Genomic DNA, 22,698 nt, shown 5'->3' with positions numbered 1-22,698 from the left:
TACAGATGGCTTGTATTTGTCCCCCTGCCCCTTTGATAATGGGCCATTCTAAAACAAAACTAATTTGGCATATTAGTAAAGATTAGATTCATTTGAGAATAGTCTGATTGGTGAAAATATGATCACTTGATGAGAGAACAGCTGTGAAGCCTGAGGCAAGGAACAGAGTGCAAGGTTTTTTTTTGCTACTTTCTCAAATAGTCAAAAGTCTATAGTCACATCATGCAGCCCATATATGTGTTGATTCCTAAGACATTCTAAAAGGTTTGTATCATTCACAACTAAAGTTGACAAATAACTCTAAATCTAGCACATAGGATCTATGATCACTTTTACACTCAACATAGACACTTTATATGCGCACTCGCTCTGTAATGGGAAACATTTCGGTATGGACCTCGCTTTATGCACGGGAGCATCGTCACGCTGAAACAGGAAAGGGCCTTACCCAAACTGTTGCACAAAGTTGGAAGCACAGAATCATGTAGAATGTCATTGTAGACTGTAGGGTTAAGATTTCCCTTCACTGGAACTAAGGGCCCTAACCCGAACCATGAAAAACAGCACCAGACCATTATTCCTCCTCCAACAAACTTTACAGTTGGCACTATGCATTCTGGCAGGTAGTGTTCTCCAGGCATCCGCCAAACCCAGATTTGTCCGCCGAACTGCCAGATGGTGAAGCGTGATTCATCACTATAGAGAACACGTTTCCACTGCTCCAGAGTCCAATGGCGGCGAGCTTTACACCACTCCAGCCACACTTGGCATTGCGCATAGTGATCTTAGGCTTATGTGCGGCTGCTCGTCCATGGAAACCCATTTCATGAAACTCCCAACAAACAGTTCTTGCGCTGATGTTGCTTCCAGAGGCAGGTTGGAACTCGGTAGTAAGTGTTGCAACCATGGACTGATGCCTTAAGAAGGAAAGAAATTCCACAAATGAACTTTTAACAAAGATGGTTGAGAGAATGCCAAGCGTGTGCAAAGCCGTCATCAAGGCAAAGGGTGGCTACTTTGAAGAATCTCAAATATAACATATATTTTGATTTGTTTAACACTTGTTTTGTTACTACATGATTCCATATATGTTATTTCATAGTTTTGATGTCTTCATTATTATTCTACAATGTAGAAAATAGTAAAAATAAAGAAAAACCCTTGAATGAATAGGTGTGTCCAAACGTTTGACTGGTGCTGTATGTGTGAAATTAGTTTAGGTATTTTTTAGGTGAAATTTCGAGGCAATTATTGGGGTAATTATCAACTTGGCATGGCACCTTCAACTATCGGGAGAACTACGTTCGTGAGAAGCAGGGGCAATGGAGGAAAACCATTAAAAAAATGATGTCCTCTTAAAACTGGTTATAACACCAGTTCTGTTTGTGATATTAAGATTAAAACTAAGACGGTGTGTTTTATAGACTGATTCAGAAAAAGTCAAGGACAGAGGGGGGCATGACTTTAAAAATGGCAGAGTAATGTTTTTTTTAAAGAATGAACAGTCCAAATGACTGCTTTAGCAGTTCTAGTGTGAGTTTTATAGGAAATACATGTAATTTAACTGTACAAATGTATGACCTTTTTAATGTGGTATGAACACAACCTGTCATGATGGTTTCATCTGATTGTCAAACAAATCACTTATAAAGTAGGTTACCTTTGCACGTTCGTCCAAAATAGCCTTTTAGCGAGCCCCTCTGTCTGACAAAAAAAGAGAAAGACATTGCCATACTATTTTAGTCCAGACAGAATCAGATACATGGGCTACACTTACTGAGACAGAGGAGCGCTCTTTCGCTTGCTCAAATACTTTATCTGAGATTGATGCATCTTTCCGTCGTCTCGCGTCTTGGTCAAATAAATTGTCAGTGGTGTAAAGTACTTAAGCAAAAATACTTTAAAATACTACTTAGGTATTTTTGGGGGTACTTTACTTTACTATTTATATTTTGGGTAACATTTGCCGTTACTTCACTACATTCCTAAAGAAATGTACTTCTTACTCCAAACATTTTTTCTGACACCCAAAATAACTTGTTACATTTTGACAGGAAAATGGTCCAATTCACACACTTATCAAGAGAACATCCCTGGTCATCCCTACTGCCTCTGATCTGGTGGACTCACTATACACAAATGCTTCATTTGTAAATTATGTCTGAGTGTTGGAGCATGCCCCTGGCAATCCATAATTTAAAATAAATAAATAATAATTGTCCCATCTGATTTGCTTAATATAAGGAATTTGAAATTACTTATACTTTTACTTTTGATACTTAAGTACATTTTAGCAATTACATTTACTTAAGTATATTTAAAACCAAATACTTTTAGACTTTTACTCAAATAGTATTTTACTGGGTGACTTTCACTTTTACTTGAGTCATTTTCTTTACTTTTACTCAAATGTGACAATTGAGTACTTTTTCCACCCCTGTAAATTATCATTATTTAAATATTTTTTAATTTGGACGGTCATGGAGGTACAGTAGGGCAGGCCTGGCCCTTAACGCCTGCCCTGACACACACGCTGAAATATTCCCACCAAACTCCATGTGGTTTGTTCAATCACAGTTTAGGTGATGGTATTTTTCTATATTGACGGGCCAAATTCTGAAGCAATGTGTGTATTATCATTGTCATCGTAGAGATAATGATGCCATCACTTCCCATGATATCACATCATTGCCAAATTCACAATGATCCACCTCTGACACTTCTCTTTGTGTTCAGTGATTTGTTTTCTCATCAGTCCCTAAGCTGGTCTAGCCTCTCATATTTCGTTCCTGCAGATCAGGTCTCCCCTCATCGCCCCTCAGTCAGAAGCATCTTCTCACTTGTTCAGGATTAAATTGAGCTTTGTCATGGGCAGCAAAAGGCTGATTGGATATTTATTACCCAGACATACATGTTTCTTTCCCCTGGAAGTAGAGAGCTGGCCTCTGAGCTGTCCTCTGTCTCTGTCACAACACCCCTGGTCTGGTCTGGGGTGATGCTGAGAATTGACAAGGCTTAGCTGTGGGAAGCCGATTTAAAGTGTCCAGTGACTATACTATATCCTATTTCTGTAGAAAGTTAGTTGCAGCGTAAACTCGAGAGAGCAAAGCTGTTTGACATAATGGAGACTTTCACAGGGGAACAGCGAAATAGTTTATCAAGTTAGTACTCTGTGATAACCTTAACACAAGGCTATCATGGTGTGTGTTCTCTATAAAACAAAGATATCCGAGTGGATTCTAGTGATTTGCTTCTGGCTTGAGGGAATCCCTTTTTACTGGCTAATTTAGACAAAGCTTTGGCTGGAGATGATAACAGCTTTTTATGACAACAGATAAAGGCTTTGAAATAGCCTCGCTTTAAAAGGAACAGTATGTTTGCGATGATCAAACTGATCTTCCTTGATCTGTCCTTCGATCAAACTCACTCACTTACTCACCTGTTCACACACTGTTCACACACTCAAATTTCTCAATATACAGAGGGATACACACACATGCACACAAACACACACACACACAAAAACAGAGACACACACTCAGCTCTCACACACATCCCGAACACACACTTTCTCAATATGTTCCCACAGCTGCTGCTGTTTGAAAGCTGTCCAGATAATTAACTTGTGGACTGGTGGACTGGTGGTTGTAATGAGCGTCTTGACAGCAGAGGAACAATAAATAAACTTTGTCTTGTTGGCCCGACGGGTCTGCTTCAGCTTTACTCAGCCCCCTCACACACACACACACACACACACACACACACACACACACACACACACACACACACACACACACACACACACACACACACTCTTATCCATCTTCCATCTGGCTGGGATTGATACTGTGTGTGTTTGTGTTCAAATCAAATTGTATTTGTCACATATGCCGAATACAACAGGTGTAGGCCTTACAGTGAAACACTTACTTACAGTGCCTTGCGAAAGTATTCGGCCCCCTTGAACTTTGCGACCTTTTGCCACATTTCAGGCTTCAAACATAAAGATATAAAACTGTATTTTTTTTTGTGAAGAATCAACAACAAGTGGGACACAATCATGAAGTGGAACGACATTTATTGGATATTTCAAACCTTTTTAACAAATCAAAAACTGAAAAATTGGGCGTGCAAAATTATTCAGCCCCTTTACTTTCAGTGCAGCAAACTCTCTCCAGAAGTTCAGTGAGGATCTCTGAATGATCCAATGTTGACCTAAATGACTAATGATGATAAATACAATCCACCTGTGTGTAATCAAGTCTCCGTATAAATGCACCTGCACTGTGATAGTCTCAGAGGTCCGTTAAAAGCGCAGAGAGCATCATGAAGAACAAGGAACACACCAGGCAGGTCCGAGATACTGTTGTGAAGAAGTTTAAAGCCGGATTTGGATACAAAAAGATTTCCCAAGCTTTAAACATCCCAAGGAGCACTGTGCAAGCGATAATATTGAAATGGAAGGAGTATCAGACCACTGCAAATCTACCAAGACCTGGCCGTCCCTCTAAACTTTCAGCTCATACAAGGAGAAGACTGATCAGAGATGCAGCCAAGAGGCCCATGATCACTCTGGATGAACTGCAGAGATCTACAGCTGAGGTGGGAGACTCTGTCCATAGGACAACAATCAGTCGTATATTGCACAAATCTGGCCTTTATGGAAGAGTGGCAAGAAGAAGAAAGAAGAAAGCCATTTCTTAAAGATATCCATAAAAAGTGTAGTTTAAAGTTTGCCACAAGCCACCTGGGAGAAACACCAAACATGTGGAAGAAGGTGCTCTGGTCAGATGAAACCAAAATGGAACTTTTTGGCAACAATGCAAAACGTTATGTTTGGCGTAAAAGCAACACAGCTCATCACTCTGAACACACCATCCCCACTGTCAAACATGGTGGTGGCAGCATCATGGTTTGGGCCTGCTTTTCTTCAGCAGGGACAGGGAAGATGGTTAAAATTGATGGGAAGATGGATGGAGCCAAATACAGGACCATTCTGGAAGAAAACCTGATGGAGTCTGCAAAAGACCTGAGACTGGGATGGAGATTTGTCTTCCAACAAGACAATGATCCAAAACATAAAGCAAAATCTACAATGGAATGGTTCAAAAATAAACATATCCAGGTGTTAGAATGGCCAAGTCAAAGTCCAGACCTGAATCCAATCGAGAATCTGTGGAAAGAACTGAAAACTGCTGTTCACAAATGCTCTCCATCCAACCTCACTGAGCTCGAGCTGTTTTGCAAAAAATGTCAGTCTCTCGATGTGCAAAACTGATAGAGACATACCCCAAGCGACTTACAGCTGTAATCGCAGCAAAAGGTGGCGCTACAAAGTATTAACTTAAGGGGGCTGAATAATTTTGCACGCCCAATTTTTCAGTTTTTGATTTGTTAAAACAGTTTGAAATATCCAATAAATGTCGTTCCACTTCATGATTGTGTCCCACTTGTTGTTGATTCTTCACAAAAAAATACAGTTTTATATCTTTATGTTTGAAGCCTGAAATGTGGCAAAAGGTCGCAAAGTTCAAGGGGGCCGAATACTTTCGCAAGGCACTGTACAAGCCCCTAACCAACAGTACAGTTTACAAAAAAAATAAGAATAAGAAATAAAAGTAACAAATAATTATAGAGCAGCAGTAAAATAACAATAGCGAGGCTGTATACAGGGGGTACCTGTACAGAGTCAATGTGCAGGGGCACCGGTTACTTGAGGTAATATGTACATGTAGGTAGAGGTGTGTGTGTGTGTGTGTGTGTGTGTGTGTGTGTGTGTGTGTGTGTGTGTGTGTGTGTGTGTGTGTGTGTGTGTGTGTGTGTGTGTGTGTGTGCATCTCTATACAGTATACTGAGATCTGGCCTACTTTCCCCTGTCTTTCCAGGTATGTTTTAACTGGTAACTGTTCAGCTGACATATTGCTCATTAGGGCCGGCCCTGACCCAAAAAAAGAATGGTCAACCGATAGTTGTCTGTTCTTTCAACCAAACGTTTGGTCATAATTTTTAAACGTGTATTTTTCGATATATAGACACACCCTATGTTTGAATAAAATCAACTTTATGTAGGCTACTGTGCTTGTCTGATGCTTTTAAAAATGAAGACACAAAAATGACTAAAGAGGGAGCCAGAGATTAATATATATATTAATAAACAGAAGAAAAAATCCTGTTCCCGACCCTCCGACTGCCCGCTTCTGCTGGTCCACTCCTGAAGTTGCCGGTAATAGGCTACACCAGTGGTTGGCAACCTTTTCCATTTGGAGTGCCAAGTTATCGTACCATTTCTACTGATCTGCGTGCCAGTTATGATTTTCATATGCACATTTTTGTGGAACAGTTTCATTTAATTTATATTAAAGTCTTCATGTCTCAAAATCAATGTAACGTGGTTAATCAACAATCTATCTAAATGAAAATGATACAAATCAAAAAATGACTTCTATTGCCATTGCCAATATGTAAAAATAGCCTACATAAACCAACAAATAAAAACATTGCAGCCTGCAGGCAGAAAATATCCTGATAAAAATAAATATCCTATAAATCACATTGGCTACGCATGGCCTGTCTGAAAATAACTTGAAACATTGCATCAGATATTTACTCCAGCTTAATCATGCTAGCTAACTTGCAACATTGTTTAAGCTTCGGACAGACAGACACAGCTGTAGACTCTTTGCGCATGGGATTGGAAGTAATCAGATAGGCCTATTTTTATGTTTCCACTGGACATTTTTTTCCCCCTTTCATGTTGTGGTTATCGAAAGGGAGAGAGCCGGAAATACTTTTAAATAGGCTACATTGAGGAACTATTGGCACATTTTGTAATGTGTGCTCCCTCTCCGGCCTCTAGGCCACCAGGCTGCTCGTTATGGCACACACCTGTCCCCATCGTTACGCGCATCTGCGCATAATGACACTCACCTGGACTCCATCACCTCCTTGATTATCTGCCCTATATATGTCACTCCCTTTGGTTCCCTCTCCAGGTGTCATTGTTTCTGTTCCTGTGTCATGTCTCTGCGTTGTTTGTGTTTCTTATTTTGTATTATATTGTGTATATTTATTAAAACACTCACTCCCTGAACTTGCTTCCCGACTCTCAACGCACATCGTTACATATTTAGTCACAGTAATCTCCTTCTTATATACTCTATACATGCTTTGGTACTACCCAACTTGCTAGCTACCATCAGGTCCTAATGGCCTGGTACCCAGACTCATGGATAGAAACCTTTGCGTGCAGGCCAAGTAGCCTAGGTCTAATTCTATGCGTAATCCTGTGCGTGTCCTTACTCAAGATTGTCTTTTGTTTGGAGCGCTCCTGTCAATGAATTAATTGACAACTCATAAGAGGAATGAAATAAACCAAAACTTTTTTTCTCACAAGTGAAGCCTTGGTTGTGTGCTCTGCAAACAACATGTCCACTCCTACAATGACAACGGTAAGACTGTAATAATAATATATTGAATGCGTTAACAGAAATTACCGTAACCAAACAAACATTGTAGATTAGAAATTACAGGAATTAACAGTAAATGTAGGCTACTACTGGTGATACTGGTGGGCCATCCCTGCGGCCTCTTCAGTGGATTAGTCCACTGAGACAAGTGTGAATCAGACAGTTGTCTCGTGTGCCATAAATAGTTTTATATACAATACCTGTCAAAAGTTTGGACAGACCTACTCATTCAAGGGTTTTTCTTAATGTTTTACTATTTTCTACATTGTAGAATAATACTGAAGACATCACAACTATGAAATAACACATATGGAATCATGTAGTAACCAAAAAAGGGTTAAATAAATCTAAATATATTTCATAGTTCGTATATATATTCGTCAAAGTAGACACCCTTTGCCTTGATAGCTTTGCACACTCTTGGCATTCTCTCAACCAGCTTCATGAGGAATTATTTTCCAACAGAAGGAGTTGATATGCAGAGCACTTGTTGGCTGCTTTTCCTTCACTCTGCGGCCCAACTCATCCACAAAGCATCTCATTTGGGTTAAGGTTGGGTAATTGTGGAGGCCAGGTCATCTGATGCAGCACTACATCATTCTCCTTCTTGGTCAAATAGCCCTTACACAGCCTGAAGTTGTGTTTTGGGTCATTGTCCTGTAGAAAAAAACAATGATAGTCCCACTAAGCGCAAACCAGACGGGATGGCATATTGCTGCAGAATGCTGTGTTAGCCATGCTGGTTAAGTGTGCCTTGAATTCTAAATAAATCACAGACAGAGTCACCAGCAAAGCACCCCCACACCATCACACCTCCTCCTCCATGCTTCATGGTGGGAACCACACATGCAGAGATCATCCGTTCACCTAGTCTGCGTCTCACAAAGACACAGCAGATGGAACCAAAAGTCTCAAATTTGGACTCATCAGACCAAAGGACAGATTTCCACCGGTCTAATGTCAATTGCTCGTGTTTCTTGGGCCAAGCAAGTCTCTTCTTCTGATTGGTGTCCTTTAGTGGTGTTTTCTCTGCAGCAGTTCGACCATGAAGGCCTGATTCATTCAGTCTCCTCTGAACAGTTAATGTTGTCTGTTACTGGGACTCTGTAGCACACGCTCCAGCAGGTATATCTCACTGGTCATCCCCAAAGCCAACTCCTCCTTTGGCCACCTTCCACTTCTCTGCTGCCAGTGACTGGAACGAATTTCAAAAATCGCTGAAGCTGGAGACTTATATTTCCCTCACCAACTTTAAACATCAGCTATCTGAGCAGCTAACCGATCGCTGCAGCTGTACATAGTCCATCTATAAATAGCCCAACCAATCTACCTACCTCATCCCCATATTGTTTTTATTTACTTTTCTGCTCTTTTGCACACCAGTATCTCTACTTGCACATCATCATCTGCTTATTTATCAGTCAGTGTTAATCTGCTAAATTGTAATTACTTCGCTACTATGGCCTATTTATTGCCTTACCTCCTCACGCCATTTGCACACACTGTATATAGACTTTCATTTGTTCTATTGTGTTATTGACTGTACGCTTGTTTATTCCATGTGTAACTCTGTGTTGTTGTTTGTGTCGCACTGCTTTGCTTTATCTTGGCCAGGTTGCAGTTGTAAATGTGAACTTGTTCTCAACTAGCTTACCTGGTTAAATATAGGTGAAATAAAAAAAATGTATGTGCCAAGAGTGCGCAAAGCTGCAAAGGGTGGCTACTTTGAAGAATCTCAAATATAAAATACATTTTGATTTGAAACTTTTTGGGTTACTACATGATCACGTGTTATTTCATAGTTTTGATGTCTTCACTATTATTCTGCAATGTAGAAAATAGTCAACAAAAGAATAACGCTTGAATGAGTCGGTGTGTCCAAACTTTTGACTGGTACTGTATATAATTGCCACTTCGCCACAAATACAATCTCGGTCGGCCAACAGCTTATCCACCAAATAATCGACCAGTCTACTAAACGGGGTCAGCCCTATTGCTAATTTCCACACTTTAAGAAATTCACCAACCATGACAAATGCAAAGAAATAAACAGACCCAGAATAACTGAGCCCCGTCGTCAACATTCTGCGTCAGCACTGGTAGCTACGAAAACCACAACAGATGGCAAATTAATTTTGAAATGACACACACACTCATTTTAAAGCTGTGTTTTTATTTACATATATATTATTATGATTTTAGTTTGCATATTAGATTGCGCTGCAGCACATGATAGATATACTTACAGTATATCATCCAAGCCAATTTGGATATTGATATGGTTCACAGTTATTTTGTCCTAGAGCCTCATCAGTCACCATCAGGCTGGTGGAACAGGGAAGGTACAGGCTATTTATTCATGCTAAGCCATCATGACAGCTCTTGATGCGTGGCCTTCCTCAGTTGATTGGTTGATTGATTTGATATACTTTATTTTGGGGTATGGAAAATACAAACATTTGGACCCAGAGGATAACTCATGAAAGCATTATGCAAAGTTTTATATAAATGTATTCCCAGTGTAGTCCACATATTTGCATGTCTATATCCCTCTTGCAGAGGCAGAAAGCATTGACAATGCCTCCGTGGTGTAAAGTACTTAAGTAAAAATTGTTGAAAGTACTACTTAATTCGTTTTTTTGTGGTATTTGTACTTTACTTTACTATTCATATTTTTGATTACTTTTACTGTTACTTCACTGCATTCCTAAATAAAAGCATGTGTTTTTTACTCCATACATTTCCCCTGATACCCAAAAGTGCTCATTACATTTTGAATGGTTAGTAGGACAGGAAAATGGTCCAATTCACACACTTATAAAGAGAACATCCCTGGGCATCCCTACTGCCTCTGATCTGGCGGACTCACTAAACACAAATGCTTCTTTTGTAAATTATGTCTGAGTGTTGGAGTGTGCCCCTGGCTATCCATAAAAAAAACAGAAAAATATTGTGCCGTCTGGTTTGCTTAATATAAGGAATTTGAAATTATTTATAATTTTACTTTTAATACTTAAGTATACTTAAGTATATTTTAGCAATTACATTTACTTTTGATACTTAAGTATAACCAAATAGTTTTGGACTTTTACTCAAGTAGTATTTTAATGGGTCACTTTTACTTGAGTCATTTTCTTAAAGGTTCTTTACTTTTACTCCAGTATGACAATTGGGTACTTTTCCACCACTGCAGTGCCTTTTTGCCGAATTAAGTTCTATAATGTGTTTTGTACCTTTTCTTTCTCAAGGTTACCCGAACATTGTGGCGACGTACGGCCGTGGATACACTGGATTCGCCCCGAGCTACAGCTATCAGTTCCCTGGTAAGTTCTCTGCTCTTCACATGTCTGTCTTACAGCCCTGTTTAGCTCACCTCCCTCCCTCCATCACACACACACACACACACACACACACACACACACACACACACACAAACAAACACACCAGATAAGCTGTGGAGTGAGTGATAAGTGTGTTACGTGTCTGGATTTCTGAAACAGCCTGTTGAAAGCTGCAGTATGTGGTGTAAATAGCTTACTCTTTTTAGCCCGTGTATGAACGCCACCATGACCAAACGGCTAAAATGGAGGAGGGATTTTCAAGCCCTCAGCCTCACTCCCAATGTATGCAAATCCATCTGCCGGGAGGCAGAAAAATGGCAGACGTACACACAGTCACACAGAGTCAGATTGGAAGTATTTTTATATCCAGCCCTATGTGCATCAAAAACTAAAATTAGTTAAAAGCGTTGACTTAGAGCCGGGTGGGTCCCGGTTGATGAGCCCAAATTGAGCACATGTTGTGTGAAGGTGAGCAGCTGTACCTGCAGCCTGCAGTGGGAGACAGAGCGGGGTTGCGGGTGGGGCCCTCTGGCCAGGGAGATGTGGCGCTGTGATACAGCACGCCTCAGGCAGGCATCCTGTTGATTTCATGCTTTATTTAAGCACTTTACACAGAGTCTGTTTGCCGTGCCAGACATCAGTCCCGCCACTGATAAGGCAGAATGGGAAATGTCTGACAGCAGCTCAGATCTATGTAATAGGTTTTTGAAATAGGGACAAGGATGGACAGGGGTGGGGGGGACACAGGTGTTACCACCCTGGGGTCAGACATAATAATTTGTCAGAGGTGCCTGGGCTGAGAGCTGTAGGAGGACAGGAGGACTGGGAGGGAGAAAGAGGAGGAGGATAGAGGAAGGCCAGGAAACAATAGATTACTCATCTCTTCTTTGTAGCAGGGTCCTACCAACATGAAATATGTTCAGACATGAGAAGGGCCCGATGGAAATCTGCAGGGATGATTTCCTGCTAACCTATACCTTTACATCTGTCTGCATATAGAACCAATACAACTCTATGTATGGTAGAGGTAATTTTGGGCTTTATTTGCATTAGTTTCATTTGCTTTTGTATTCCAAATCTCTTCAATGGGACATTTTATTGTGAGATTTGACCTTTTACCAAATAATACAGAATCTTCTGGCCCTAGACGTGACATGATGAAGCACATACTGCATGTTGTTTATGACACACTTAGGGCCTATAGATGTTTTAATGCAGGAGGTTGGTCGTGTTAAACTTTATTTAAAGGGCATCATAAAGCTGTGCAGTTGTTCAGCTGTTAAAACGGCCACCAGTCTCCAGGCCTTTGACAGGGTAATTGGAACTTTTGAAGTATAAATCAAACTCCATGTTAAATGCTCTATCCCTAGGCCAAGTATTGATCATGTTGCCTTCCCGTCTGTGGATGGAGCGATGAGAGTGGGGTGAATTGTCAGGCGCTAGAGAAGCTAGTGATGTGACCAAGCCCTGAGAAGGGGATTGAAATATCAGCAGCCTGTGATTATTCCCCCTCATACATACACGGCCTGATGTCAATGCGCGCACCTGGGGTAAACCCGACTATCCCTTCATTATACACACACAGCACCTTAACCAGAGGGGCAATTTCACCTTCTTTACATCCCCCCTACCACGTCCCCCTCCCTGTCTCCCACCAAAGGCTATCTCCGCCATATATGCCAGCCTCCACTCTCTTCTCCCTCCTGCCTCCCACATGACCCCCCTGCCTCCCTCCCTGCCCCCCCTCCAAAACCCCTGCCTTCCTCTGTTTTCTCTGTCTCCTCCCAAACTCCCTGTCTCTCTCCTCCCTCTAAACCACCCCTATTTAGAGGACTACTACACTTCCACTAGGCCTCCTGCCAGTGTCATTATTGTAGACTGGATAGGTATGAAAGCACAGGCCCATGTGGAAACCTGTCTCCTGGTGTCTGTGGGGCTGGGGTAGAAACCTTGGCCCCCACCCAGCCAGCTTCAGATATGATGATACACTGATGTTGCAGGTCTCTGGTCGGTAGATTGACTCAGTGGAGGCATGGGAGATGTAGGGATGGGGAGATTAAGATATGGGGAGATGAAGAGATGTGGAGGTGGGGAGATGAAGAGGTGGGGAGATGAATAGATGTAGAGATGAAGTGATGGGGACTTGAAGAGATGGGGACTTGAAGAGATGGGGAGATGAATCGATGGGCAGATGAAGAGGTGGGGAGATAAAGAGGTGGGGAGATGAAGAGGTGGGGAGATAAAGAGATGGGGAGATGAAGAGATGGGCAGATGAAGAGATGAGGAGATGAATAGATGTAGAGATGAAGAGCTGGGGAGATGAAGAGATGGGGAGATGGGCAGATTAAGATATGGGCAGATGAAGAGATGGGGAGATGAATAGATGTAGAGATGAAGAGATGGGGACTTGAAGAGATGGGGAGATGGGGAGATGAAGAGATGGGCAGATGAAGAGATGTGGAGATGGGGACTTAAAGAGATGGGGAGATGAATAGATGAAGAGATGGGGACTTGGGGAGATGAATAGATGTAAAGATGAAGAGATGGGGACTTGAAGAGATGGGGGGATGAAGAGATGGGGAGATGAAGAGATGGGGAGAGGAAGAGATGGGGAGAGGAAGAGATGGGGAGAGGAGGAGATGGGGAGATGATGAGATGGGGAGAGGAAGAGATGGGGAGATGAAGAGATGGGGAGATGAAGAGATGGGGAGAGGAAGAGATGGGGAGATGAAGAGATGGGGAGATGAAGAGATGGGGAAATTAAGAGATGATGAGATGGAGAGATGGGGGGATGAAGAGATGGGCAGATGAAGAGATGGGGAGATGAAGAGATGGGCAGATGAAGAGATGGTCAGATGAAGAGATGGGCAGATGAAGAGATGGGGAGATGAAGAGATGGAGAGATAAAGAGATGAAAAGATGGGGAGATGAAGAGATTGGGAGGTGGGGAGATGAAGAGGTGGGGAGATGAAAAGATGGGGAGATGAAGAGATTGGGAGGTGGGGAGATGAAGAGGTGGGAGATGAAAAGATGGGGAGATGAAGAGATTGGGAGGTGGGGAGATGAAGAGGTGGGGAGATGAATAGATGTAGAGATGAAGTGATGGGGACTTGAAGAGATGGGGACTTGAAGAGATGGGGAGATGAATCGATGGGCAGATGAAGAGGTGGGGAGATAAAGAGGTGGGGAGATGAAGAGGTGGGGAGATAAAGAGGTGCGGAGATTAAGAGATGGGCAGATGAAGAGATTGGGAGATGAATAGATGTAGAGATGAAGAGCTGGGGAGATGAAGAGATGGGGAGATGAAGAGATGGGGAGATGGGCAGATTAAGATATGGGCAGATGAAGAGATGGGGAGATGAATAGATGTAGAGATGAAGAGATGGGGACTTGAAGAGATGGGGAGATGAAGAGATGGGGAGATGAAGAGATGGGCAGATGAAGAGATGGGGACTTGGGGAGATGAATAGATGTAAAGATGAAGAGATGGGGACTTGAAGAGATGGGGGGATGAAGAGATGGGGAGATGAAGAGATGGGGAGAGGAGGAGATGGGGAGATGAAGAGATGGGGAGAGGAAGAGATGGGGGGATGAAGAGATGGGGAGATGAAGAGATGGGGAAATGAAGATAATGAGATGGAGAGATGGGGGGATGAAGAGATGGGCAGATGAAGAGATGGGGAGATGAAGAGATGGGCAGATGAAGAGATGGTCAGATGAAGAGATGGGCAGATGAAGAGATGGGGAGATGAAGAGATGGAGAGATAAAGAGATGGGGAGGTGGGGAGATGAAGAGATGGAGAGATGAAAAGATGGGGAGATGAAGAGATTGGGAGGTGGGGAGATGAAGAGGTGGGGAGATAAAGAGGTGGGGAGATGAAGAGATGGGCAGATGAAGAGATTGGGAGATGAATAGATGTAGAGATGAAGAGCTGGGGAGATGAAGAGATGGGGAGATGAAGAGATGGGGAGATGGGCAGATTAAGATATGGGCAGATGAAGAGATGGGGAGATGAATAGATGTAGAGATGAAGAGATGGGGACTTGAAGAGATGGGGAGATGAAGATATGGGGAGATGAAGAGATGGGCAGATGAAGAGATGAAGAGATGGGCAGATTAAGATATGGGCAAATGAAGAGATGGGGAGATGAAGAGATGGGCAGATGAAGAGATGGGGAGATGAAGAGATGCGGAGATGAAGAGATGGGGAGATGAAGAGATGGTCAGATGAAGAAATGGGGAGATGAAGAGATGGGCAGATGAAGAGATGGGGAGATGAAGAGATGGGGAGATGAAGAGATGGGGAGATGAAGAGATGGGGAGATGAAAAGATGGGGAGATGAAGTGATGGGGAGATGAAGAGATGGGGAGATGAAAAGATTGGGAGATGGGGAGATGAAGAGATGGGCAGATGAAGAGATGGGCAGATGAAGAGATGAAGAGATGGGAGATGAAGAGATGGAGAGATGAAGAGATGGGGAGATGAAAAGATGGGGAGATGAAGAGGTGGGGAGATGAAGAGGTGGGCAGATGAAGAGATGGGGAGATGAAGAGATGGGCAGATGGGGAGATGAATAGGTGGGGAGATGAAGAGGTGGGGAGTTGAAGAGATGGGCAGATGAAGAGATGGGGAGATGAATAGATGTAGAGATGAAGAGATTGGGACTTGAAGAGATGGGGACTTGACGAGATGGGGAGATGAATAGATGAAGAGATTGAGAGATGAAGAGATGGGGAGATGAAAAGATGGGGAGATGAAGAGATTGGGAGGTGGGGAGATGAAGAGGTGGGGAGATGAAGAGATGGGCAGATGAAGAGATGGGGAGATGAATAGATGTAGAGATGAAGAGATGGGGACTTGAAGAGATGGGGACTTGAAGAGATGGGGACTTGAAGAGATGGGGAGATGAATAGATGTAGAGATGAAGAGATGGGGACTTTAAGAGATGGGGAGATGAAGAGATGGGCAGATGAAGAGATGGGGAGATGAAGATATGGGCAGATGAAGAGATGGAGAGATGAAGAGATGGGCAGATTAAGAGATGGGCAGATGAAGAGATGGGGAGATGAAGAGATGGTCAGATGAAGAAATATGGGAGATGAAGAGATGGGCAGATGAAGAGATGGGCAGATGAAGAGATGGGGAGATGAAGAGATGGGGAGATGAAGTGATGGGGAGATGAAGAGATGAAGAGATGAAGATATTGGGAGATGGGGAGATGAAGAGATGGGGAGATGAAGAGATGGGCAGATGAAGAGATGGGCAGATGGGGAGATGAAGAGATGGGGAGATGAAGAGGTGGGGAGATGAAGAGATGGGCAGATGAAGAGATGGGGAGATGAAGAGATTGGGAGGTGGGGAGATGAAGAGGTTTGGAGATGAAGAGGTGGGGAGATGAAGAGATGGGCAGATGAAGAGATGGGGAGATGAAGAGATGGGGAGATGGGGGTGGCTGGTAAAAGAGCAGGTGCAATGTTTCCTTCCTCCTTCTGATCAGACAGGAGGAAGAGGGCGCTGCGGCAGTGAGAGGTGAAGCGTCAGGCAGGGCGATGGTGGAAAGTTAACTTTTCACTCCTAGCTAATCCCCCCTGGCTTTCCCTGTAAAACGATCTTCTACTCCTGCCTCCCCGCTACCACCACACAGCGTATTCCTCTTCCAGGCAGCCCGTCTCTCATAGTCCATGACCTTGATGTAGAACATGCAAGGTGAAAACACATTTTCTCGGTCCTTGTAGCTTCCAGGGATTTGCAGTAATCTCGGTTGCTTGGGAGGTTAAAAATGGATTTTGGCCAGAGGAGTGGAGCTCATTTTGTTTTGAAGCACCCACTGTAAGACAGAGAGGAAGGGGATAGAGTGGAGCTTGGAGAGTGTTGCATATGGCTGCATATAGGCCACTGGCACTCATTTGCCTAATATCTATGTTGTCTTTGGATACATGAGTGGTTTTATGGTGTCGTTAGTATTGCGCAAGTCATTGAGTTTTTTATTGACGTTTTGTGTCAGTATTTGATTGGATGGACTGGCTTGGTGCAGGTGGCTTTGTGCTGTACGCTGGTATTGACCTCTATTGTGATTGTGAAGTTTTATTTTAGGCACTGTGATAACTTTAATATGATCAGAAATGAATTTAGAACGGTTTGCTGGCATAGAGGACCTACTGTAATGTAAGGAGCTAATTCTTTACTTACAGTGCATCTGTTGGTGGACAGATTATCTGTTTTTTTCACACACATCTACACGATCACTGAGGTGGTGTGTGTGGAGCAGTTTTGTGGCAGAGTACTTTTTTTACCGTGTGTTTCCTGGCCTTGTCAACACATCCTGCTGTTTTCACAAATATCAGCCGTGCCAGCTCTGTTCGGTGGCAGATAAGAGTACTGGAGACCACAGTATGCTACTGTACCGTCCGTCCCCTGCGTATTCTCCAACCCACGTCCCCCTCTCTCCTTCCACCACCTCTACCAACACAGCCAGTCACTCAGCAGCCCAGAGCACTCCCTCATTTCTATGGGACAGAAACAGACGTTTGAAAAATCAGGAGTGAGCATCTCTCTCTGTGTTACTATAAACTTGCTCCAATCCAGCAGGGAATACAGATCGCCAGAAACCCTCCTGAAACTCTCAATAAAGACATGGACTAGACCGGAGAGACAGAGGACCAATCTTGACCAGGGGTCAAGGGGTCAGGTGTGAGAGTCTTCCCCACCCTAGCTGCCATGGCGTCACCTCCTCCAACCTGACCCTCATCATCAAAGGTGATGCGAGAGGAAATAACATCCGCCTCGTCTTCTTCACTTTCTCTGTTTTATTCTCACGCTGAAGCGCTGCGATGTCATTATGGAGAGAAGCCATCTGGAAGAAGTGTTTGGGAATGCCAAGCTGGCAACAGTTATTGTGTTCTCCTGCATAGATGTCTCCCCCATTTCAGAGATGAAGATTCTTCCGGCTTTCATTTCAGCGATGGCTGCTGTTTGAATCCCTGGTGTGTATTGATGTGTACGTAGACATATACACACAAACACATGCTTAAAGAGGCTGTGAAAATAGACCAGTCGCCTTCACCCCTTCTTCATGCAAACATAGGCACGCAACACACACACAAATTACCTTGGTTACACACACACCACATACACGAACACACATTTAAGTTATATATCAAACATAGCCATGCATAATGTATGTACAATCAAATCCCCCCCCCCCTCCCACACACACACACACACACACACACACACACACACACATCCTGACCCTAGGCCAGTGTTCTCATTAAAAGCAGGCGCTGCGTGGACTTGACATTCTGACGTGCGATGTGGAAAGAGATGGTGGAGGATGGAGGGGGTTAAATGCACATCCATTCTAATGGTACTGATGGGTAGACACCTCGCCATAGCCATCTACTCAGCCATCCGTTCCAGCCAGCTATTTACAGCATTTGGTTTACTTAGTGTAGATTGTGTGTGGGGGGGCAACTCTCTGTGTGGGTATGGGGATGAGATGAGAGTGGTTATGAACTCTGATCCAGGTGAATAAAGAGAGAGAGAAAAATTGGGGGTCTGTAAAGAGGGGGGGGGGGTGGTGTCTGTTAGCAGACTGCCTGACACCACACTGACTCACAGATTGTCTCTAATTGGAAAGGCTGCTCATTAACCCAATGGACGTGTGGAGGCAGTGGCATTCCACGAGTCACAGGCCTTAAAATAGGGCATGACGAGCGACATCATCTGCACACTCACACAGCACTTCTCTCCGGCCATGGTTCTGTCATCGTTAACTCTGGTGAAACTGCAGGTCTGACGTCAGTCTGCAGTGCGGTGTCACAACTTATGTATCTCTGTGAAGCCCTGCAGGCTGGTCCCAAATCAGCTCCACTACTCTGTGTAGTAATATGTAGACCAAGAGCAGGCCCTGCAGCCTGGTCCCAGATCAGCTCCACTGCTCTAACTGTGTCCCTCCTTTCTCTGTAAACACATGCTGCAGTCAGAGCCCAGTGCAGTGTGCTGTTGGCTGTCCTAGCAGGGCTCTGCAGGCTGTGTGTCTATGCGGAGCCACACAGGGTCTAATGGATAAGGCATCTCCAGCCCAGTGTGTGTGTGGGTGGGTTGGGAGGGGAGCCACAGCATCTCTGTACCTGGCTAATGCTCAGTGACATGCTGGCCGTATGGATGGCCCAGCCCTGAGCTGGTGGGAAAAATTAAGCCCCAAAGTCTTAATCCTCAGTGTGAGCTATAGACAGATCAGCAGTGCAGCCAGAACGCAGCAGCCCACTGTGGAGCTTGATGCCCCAGCGTCTGCTATGGTTAAGATGAGCTGCTGTGACAGAGGCAGACAGAGGAGACAGTGTTGCTGTCAGCCCAGTGTCCTATATTGCAGGGGTTCTCAAAGTGGGGTCTAGGTAATGCAGGGGGTACGTGACGAGATCTCAATATACACTGAGTATACAAAATATTATGCTCTGTCCATGAGATAGACTGACTAGGTGATTCCAGGTGAAACCTATTGGTCACTTATTAAATCCACTTCAATCAGTGTAGCTGGAGGCAGGTTAAAGAAGGATTTTTAAGCCTTGAGACCAATGTTCCCTCTAAGCTGCACTTAGGACTGCCTCGCAGAAGAAATATCAGTGCGTGCAGAGAAGCACGAGATTGAACTTTCTAGAGTTTTCCCTGTACTCTACACAGATCGGTGCACCATAACCAATCAGAGCTGCAGTAGGCCTATATGCAAATAGACCATTCCCATCTATGGATCTATGCCATTCACTTTGAACTGGACTGTGTTTACAGCATGAGTGGTCGTGAGTAGATACACTTGTTTTGAGGTCAAAGCGAGAGCTACATGTAGTGTGCACATTTGTACATTTGTTCTTATCCTTTGCTAGTTAGTGAGTTATTAGCCCAGATAATTTGTAGTCAGCAATGGGGTAGTGATTGCTTCCTACAAGAGCACAAAACGTGAGCATTTCTAGGCATCTTTGAAAAGCGAGTCAGGTAAAGAGCTATTTTTTGTTTTAAAGGGGCAGTGATGTATTTTGAAACAGGTTTGACAGGCAGAGGGTAGCATAACTTGTCTGATTCTCTGTAATAATGGTATGGGAATAATAATGCATTTTATTTTGTAAAGTGGTTTCTTACATCAAAGAACACAACAACATGTTCAGTCACCTCCTTGTCTGAAGGACAAGTGGATAAACAGGTTAATGTCAAGCCCTGCATGTTTTTTCAAAAGTCTCATTGAATGTAGGCCTACATTGAACATTTATCATTGGCTGCTACTGTAGGCTGAATGATACAACAGCTATTTCCAAATGTTATGGAATGCATTTTCGCCATTGGTTTTTATGGTAGGCCTACATTATGATCAAATAGCCACACTGTTAAAACTAACTAAAGGCTTGTACAGAATTTTCACAACGCTGGAAGCAGACCTGACATTTTCTCAGCGGTTACATCAGCGGTTACATTTTTTGTATCGCTGCAGAATGCTGTGGTAGCCATGCTGGTTAAGTGTGTCTTGAATTCTAAATAAATCACAGACAGTGTCACCAGCAAAGCACCCCACACCATCACACCTCCTCCTCCATGCTTCATGTTGGGGACCACACATGTGGAGATCATCTGTTCACCTACTCTGCGTCTCACAAAGACACAGCAGTTGGAACCAAAAATCTCAAATTTGGACTAATCAGACCAAAGGACAGGATTTCCACCGGTATAAAGTCCATTGCTCATGTTTCTTGGGCCAAGCAAGTCTCTTCTTATTATTGGTGTCCTTTAGTAGTGGTTTCTTTGCAGAACATTAACCATGAAGGCCTGATTAATGCAGTCTCCTCTGAACAGTTGATGTTGAGGTGTGTGTCTTACTTGAACTCCGTGAAGCATTTATTTGGGCTGCAATCTGAGGTGCAGTTAACTTTAAGGAACCTTCACCTCTGCAGCAGAGGTAACTCTGAGTCTTCTTTTCCTGTGGTGGTCCTCATGAGAGCCAGTTTCATCATAGCGCTTGATGGTTTTTGCGACTGCACTTGAAGAAACTTTCAAAGTTCTTGACATTTTCCGGATTGACTGACCTTCATGTCTTAAAGTAATGATGTACTGTCATTTCTCTTTGCTTATTTGAGCTGTTCTTGCAATAATATGTACTTGGTCTTTTTCCAAATAGGGCTATATTCTGTCACAACACAACTGATTTGCTCAAACACATTATGAAAGTCCAAATTAACTTTTAACAAGGCACACCTGTTAATTGAAATGCATTCCAGGTGACTACCTCATGAAGCTGGTTGAGATAACGCCAAGAGTGTGCAAAGCTGTCATCAAGGCAAAGGGTGGCTACTTTGAAGACAAATTTTAGCTAAGGGATATACAATGTAATATTATTAATCTACAATTTATTTTCTTAACCCTGGGCAACATGGGCCTGGGAGGCTCACAAGGATATTGGTATCCACAGTACTCCACCAATTATCAATTGTTCCAGGGAAAATCTCACTTTTGAAGGTTCATGTTCTGTAAACTCATACCCAAATAATGTTGTTGACTCGTCATATACTCGTATTTGTGGCCAAAGCATGAATAAAGAATCAAAACAAAAAACTAAAACGTGTATCTTTAACAGAATGTCTGTAACTTGCATGAAGATTTCTAATGACCAGTATATTCCCACACCATTCTGTTCTTGGAGTAAGCCCACACAATTCCAACACAGAAAAGCTGCTTTTTAACATTCTTAATTACCATTTTTTTGGAAGGGAAAATATTTGACTCATATTGTAATGAATTTATATGTCATATTTTGAAGAAATCTGGAAACACTGGACAGTTACTTTAAGCTTTAAAACTGCAAGTTTTTCTATTTGCCTCATGGCAAAATGTGTAGAATTGGAGGAAATTAGCTTGAAAACTACAACATTTTCTCTCCAATGCCAAGCAGCGTCCTTTAAAATGTTCCTTCCTAGGGCCCAAGACTTGGTTTGTCCGGCCATGCACTGCAAGTCATGGTAAAACTCCTTTTTTAAAATGTTTAATCTCACTCGAGTTGTGTTCTGATTATGAGGGTGCCCCTGATGAATTTGCTAACACAAAAGGGGTCCACAGGCCCCAAAACATTTGAGAACCCCTGCTCTATTGAGCTACCAGACTGGAACAGAACCTCCTCTGCTCTGCCTCTGGCTCCGACCCTACAGGAGAGGAGAAGAGGAGAAGAGAGCAATATGTTGATGTTATGAGACTGAAGAGTCTCTTCTTCTTTCTTCTTGAGGCCAAACACCCACCAGGGTTCCAAAATCAGCAAGTGCCCTCCTCCAGCCTCCTCTCCTTTTTTCTTTCCTCTCCTCTCTTCTGTCCTCTGGATAGCACTAATGGTTCTCCAGTCCTCTATAGCCTCTTCTCCCAGCGCAGGGCTCAGCAACTACACTCACTCATTAATACAACACAATCCCTCCCCACACTGGGCCTCCATTTTGACTCATACATTGTTTATGACTTCCTCAATCAGTGGCAGGTCGTATAGCAGAATTACTGTATAACTCACTGAGTGCTCAGAGCCTGACTATGCCAAGTACAACCAATGTATTACTCTCACATTATTGAGAGAACTGTTTCGCCTTGTATTGAATGGCAGTAAAGGTGTAATTGTGTACCATAAAACATGGTTTAAGCAGTGGCGACAGTGATGAGTGTGTAGTATGCCTGCTACACACTAGCGTGCACACACACGCACTGCTCCTGTCCCATAGAAATATACACCCCTCGGCTAGGGGATTAATCTGAGCTCTGAGTTGCGTTGATGACCTGACACTTTAAGCTACTCTCTTTCATCTTAGCATACCTCAGTTTGTTCCCCTTGTCTAAGTTTGTTCCTCCTTGGTGTGCGGAGAGGACCATTAT

General features: G+C 43.3%; 1 protein-coding gene across 36 annotated transcripts in view; it reads left to right on the top strand.

The window, feature by feature from the left end:
- The window catches only part of LOC110533864 (RNA-binding protein Musashi homolog 2), a 321,141-nt gene that overhangs the window by 259,865 nt on the left and 38,578 nt on the right, over positions 1-22,698 (top strand). For all 36 annotated transcript variants that reach the window (XM_090186588.1, XM_036990243.2, XM_090186587.1 and 33 more), the window contains exon 10: positions 10,715-10,789. In XM_090186588.1, the coding sequence (XP_090042714.1) occupies positions 10,715-10,789 (75 nt within the window). The remainder of the gene's footprint in view (positions 1-10,714; positions 10,790-22,698) is intronic.

The sequence above is a fragment of the Oncorhynchus mykiss genome, chromosome 10 (assembly GCF_057628025.1).
Source record: "Oncorhynchus mykiss isolate SJ-2025 chromosome 10, ASM5762802v1, whole genome shotgun sequence".
NCBI classification, from domain to species: domain Eukaryota; kingdom Metazoa; phylum Chordata; class Actinopteri; order Salmoniformes; family Salmonidae; genus Oncorhynchus; species Oncorhynchus mykiss.
The sequence above is the reverse complement of the archived record's forward strand: the minus strand, read 5'-3'. Positions and strand labels throughout refer to the sequence as shown.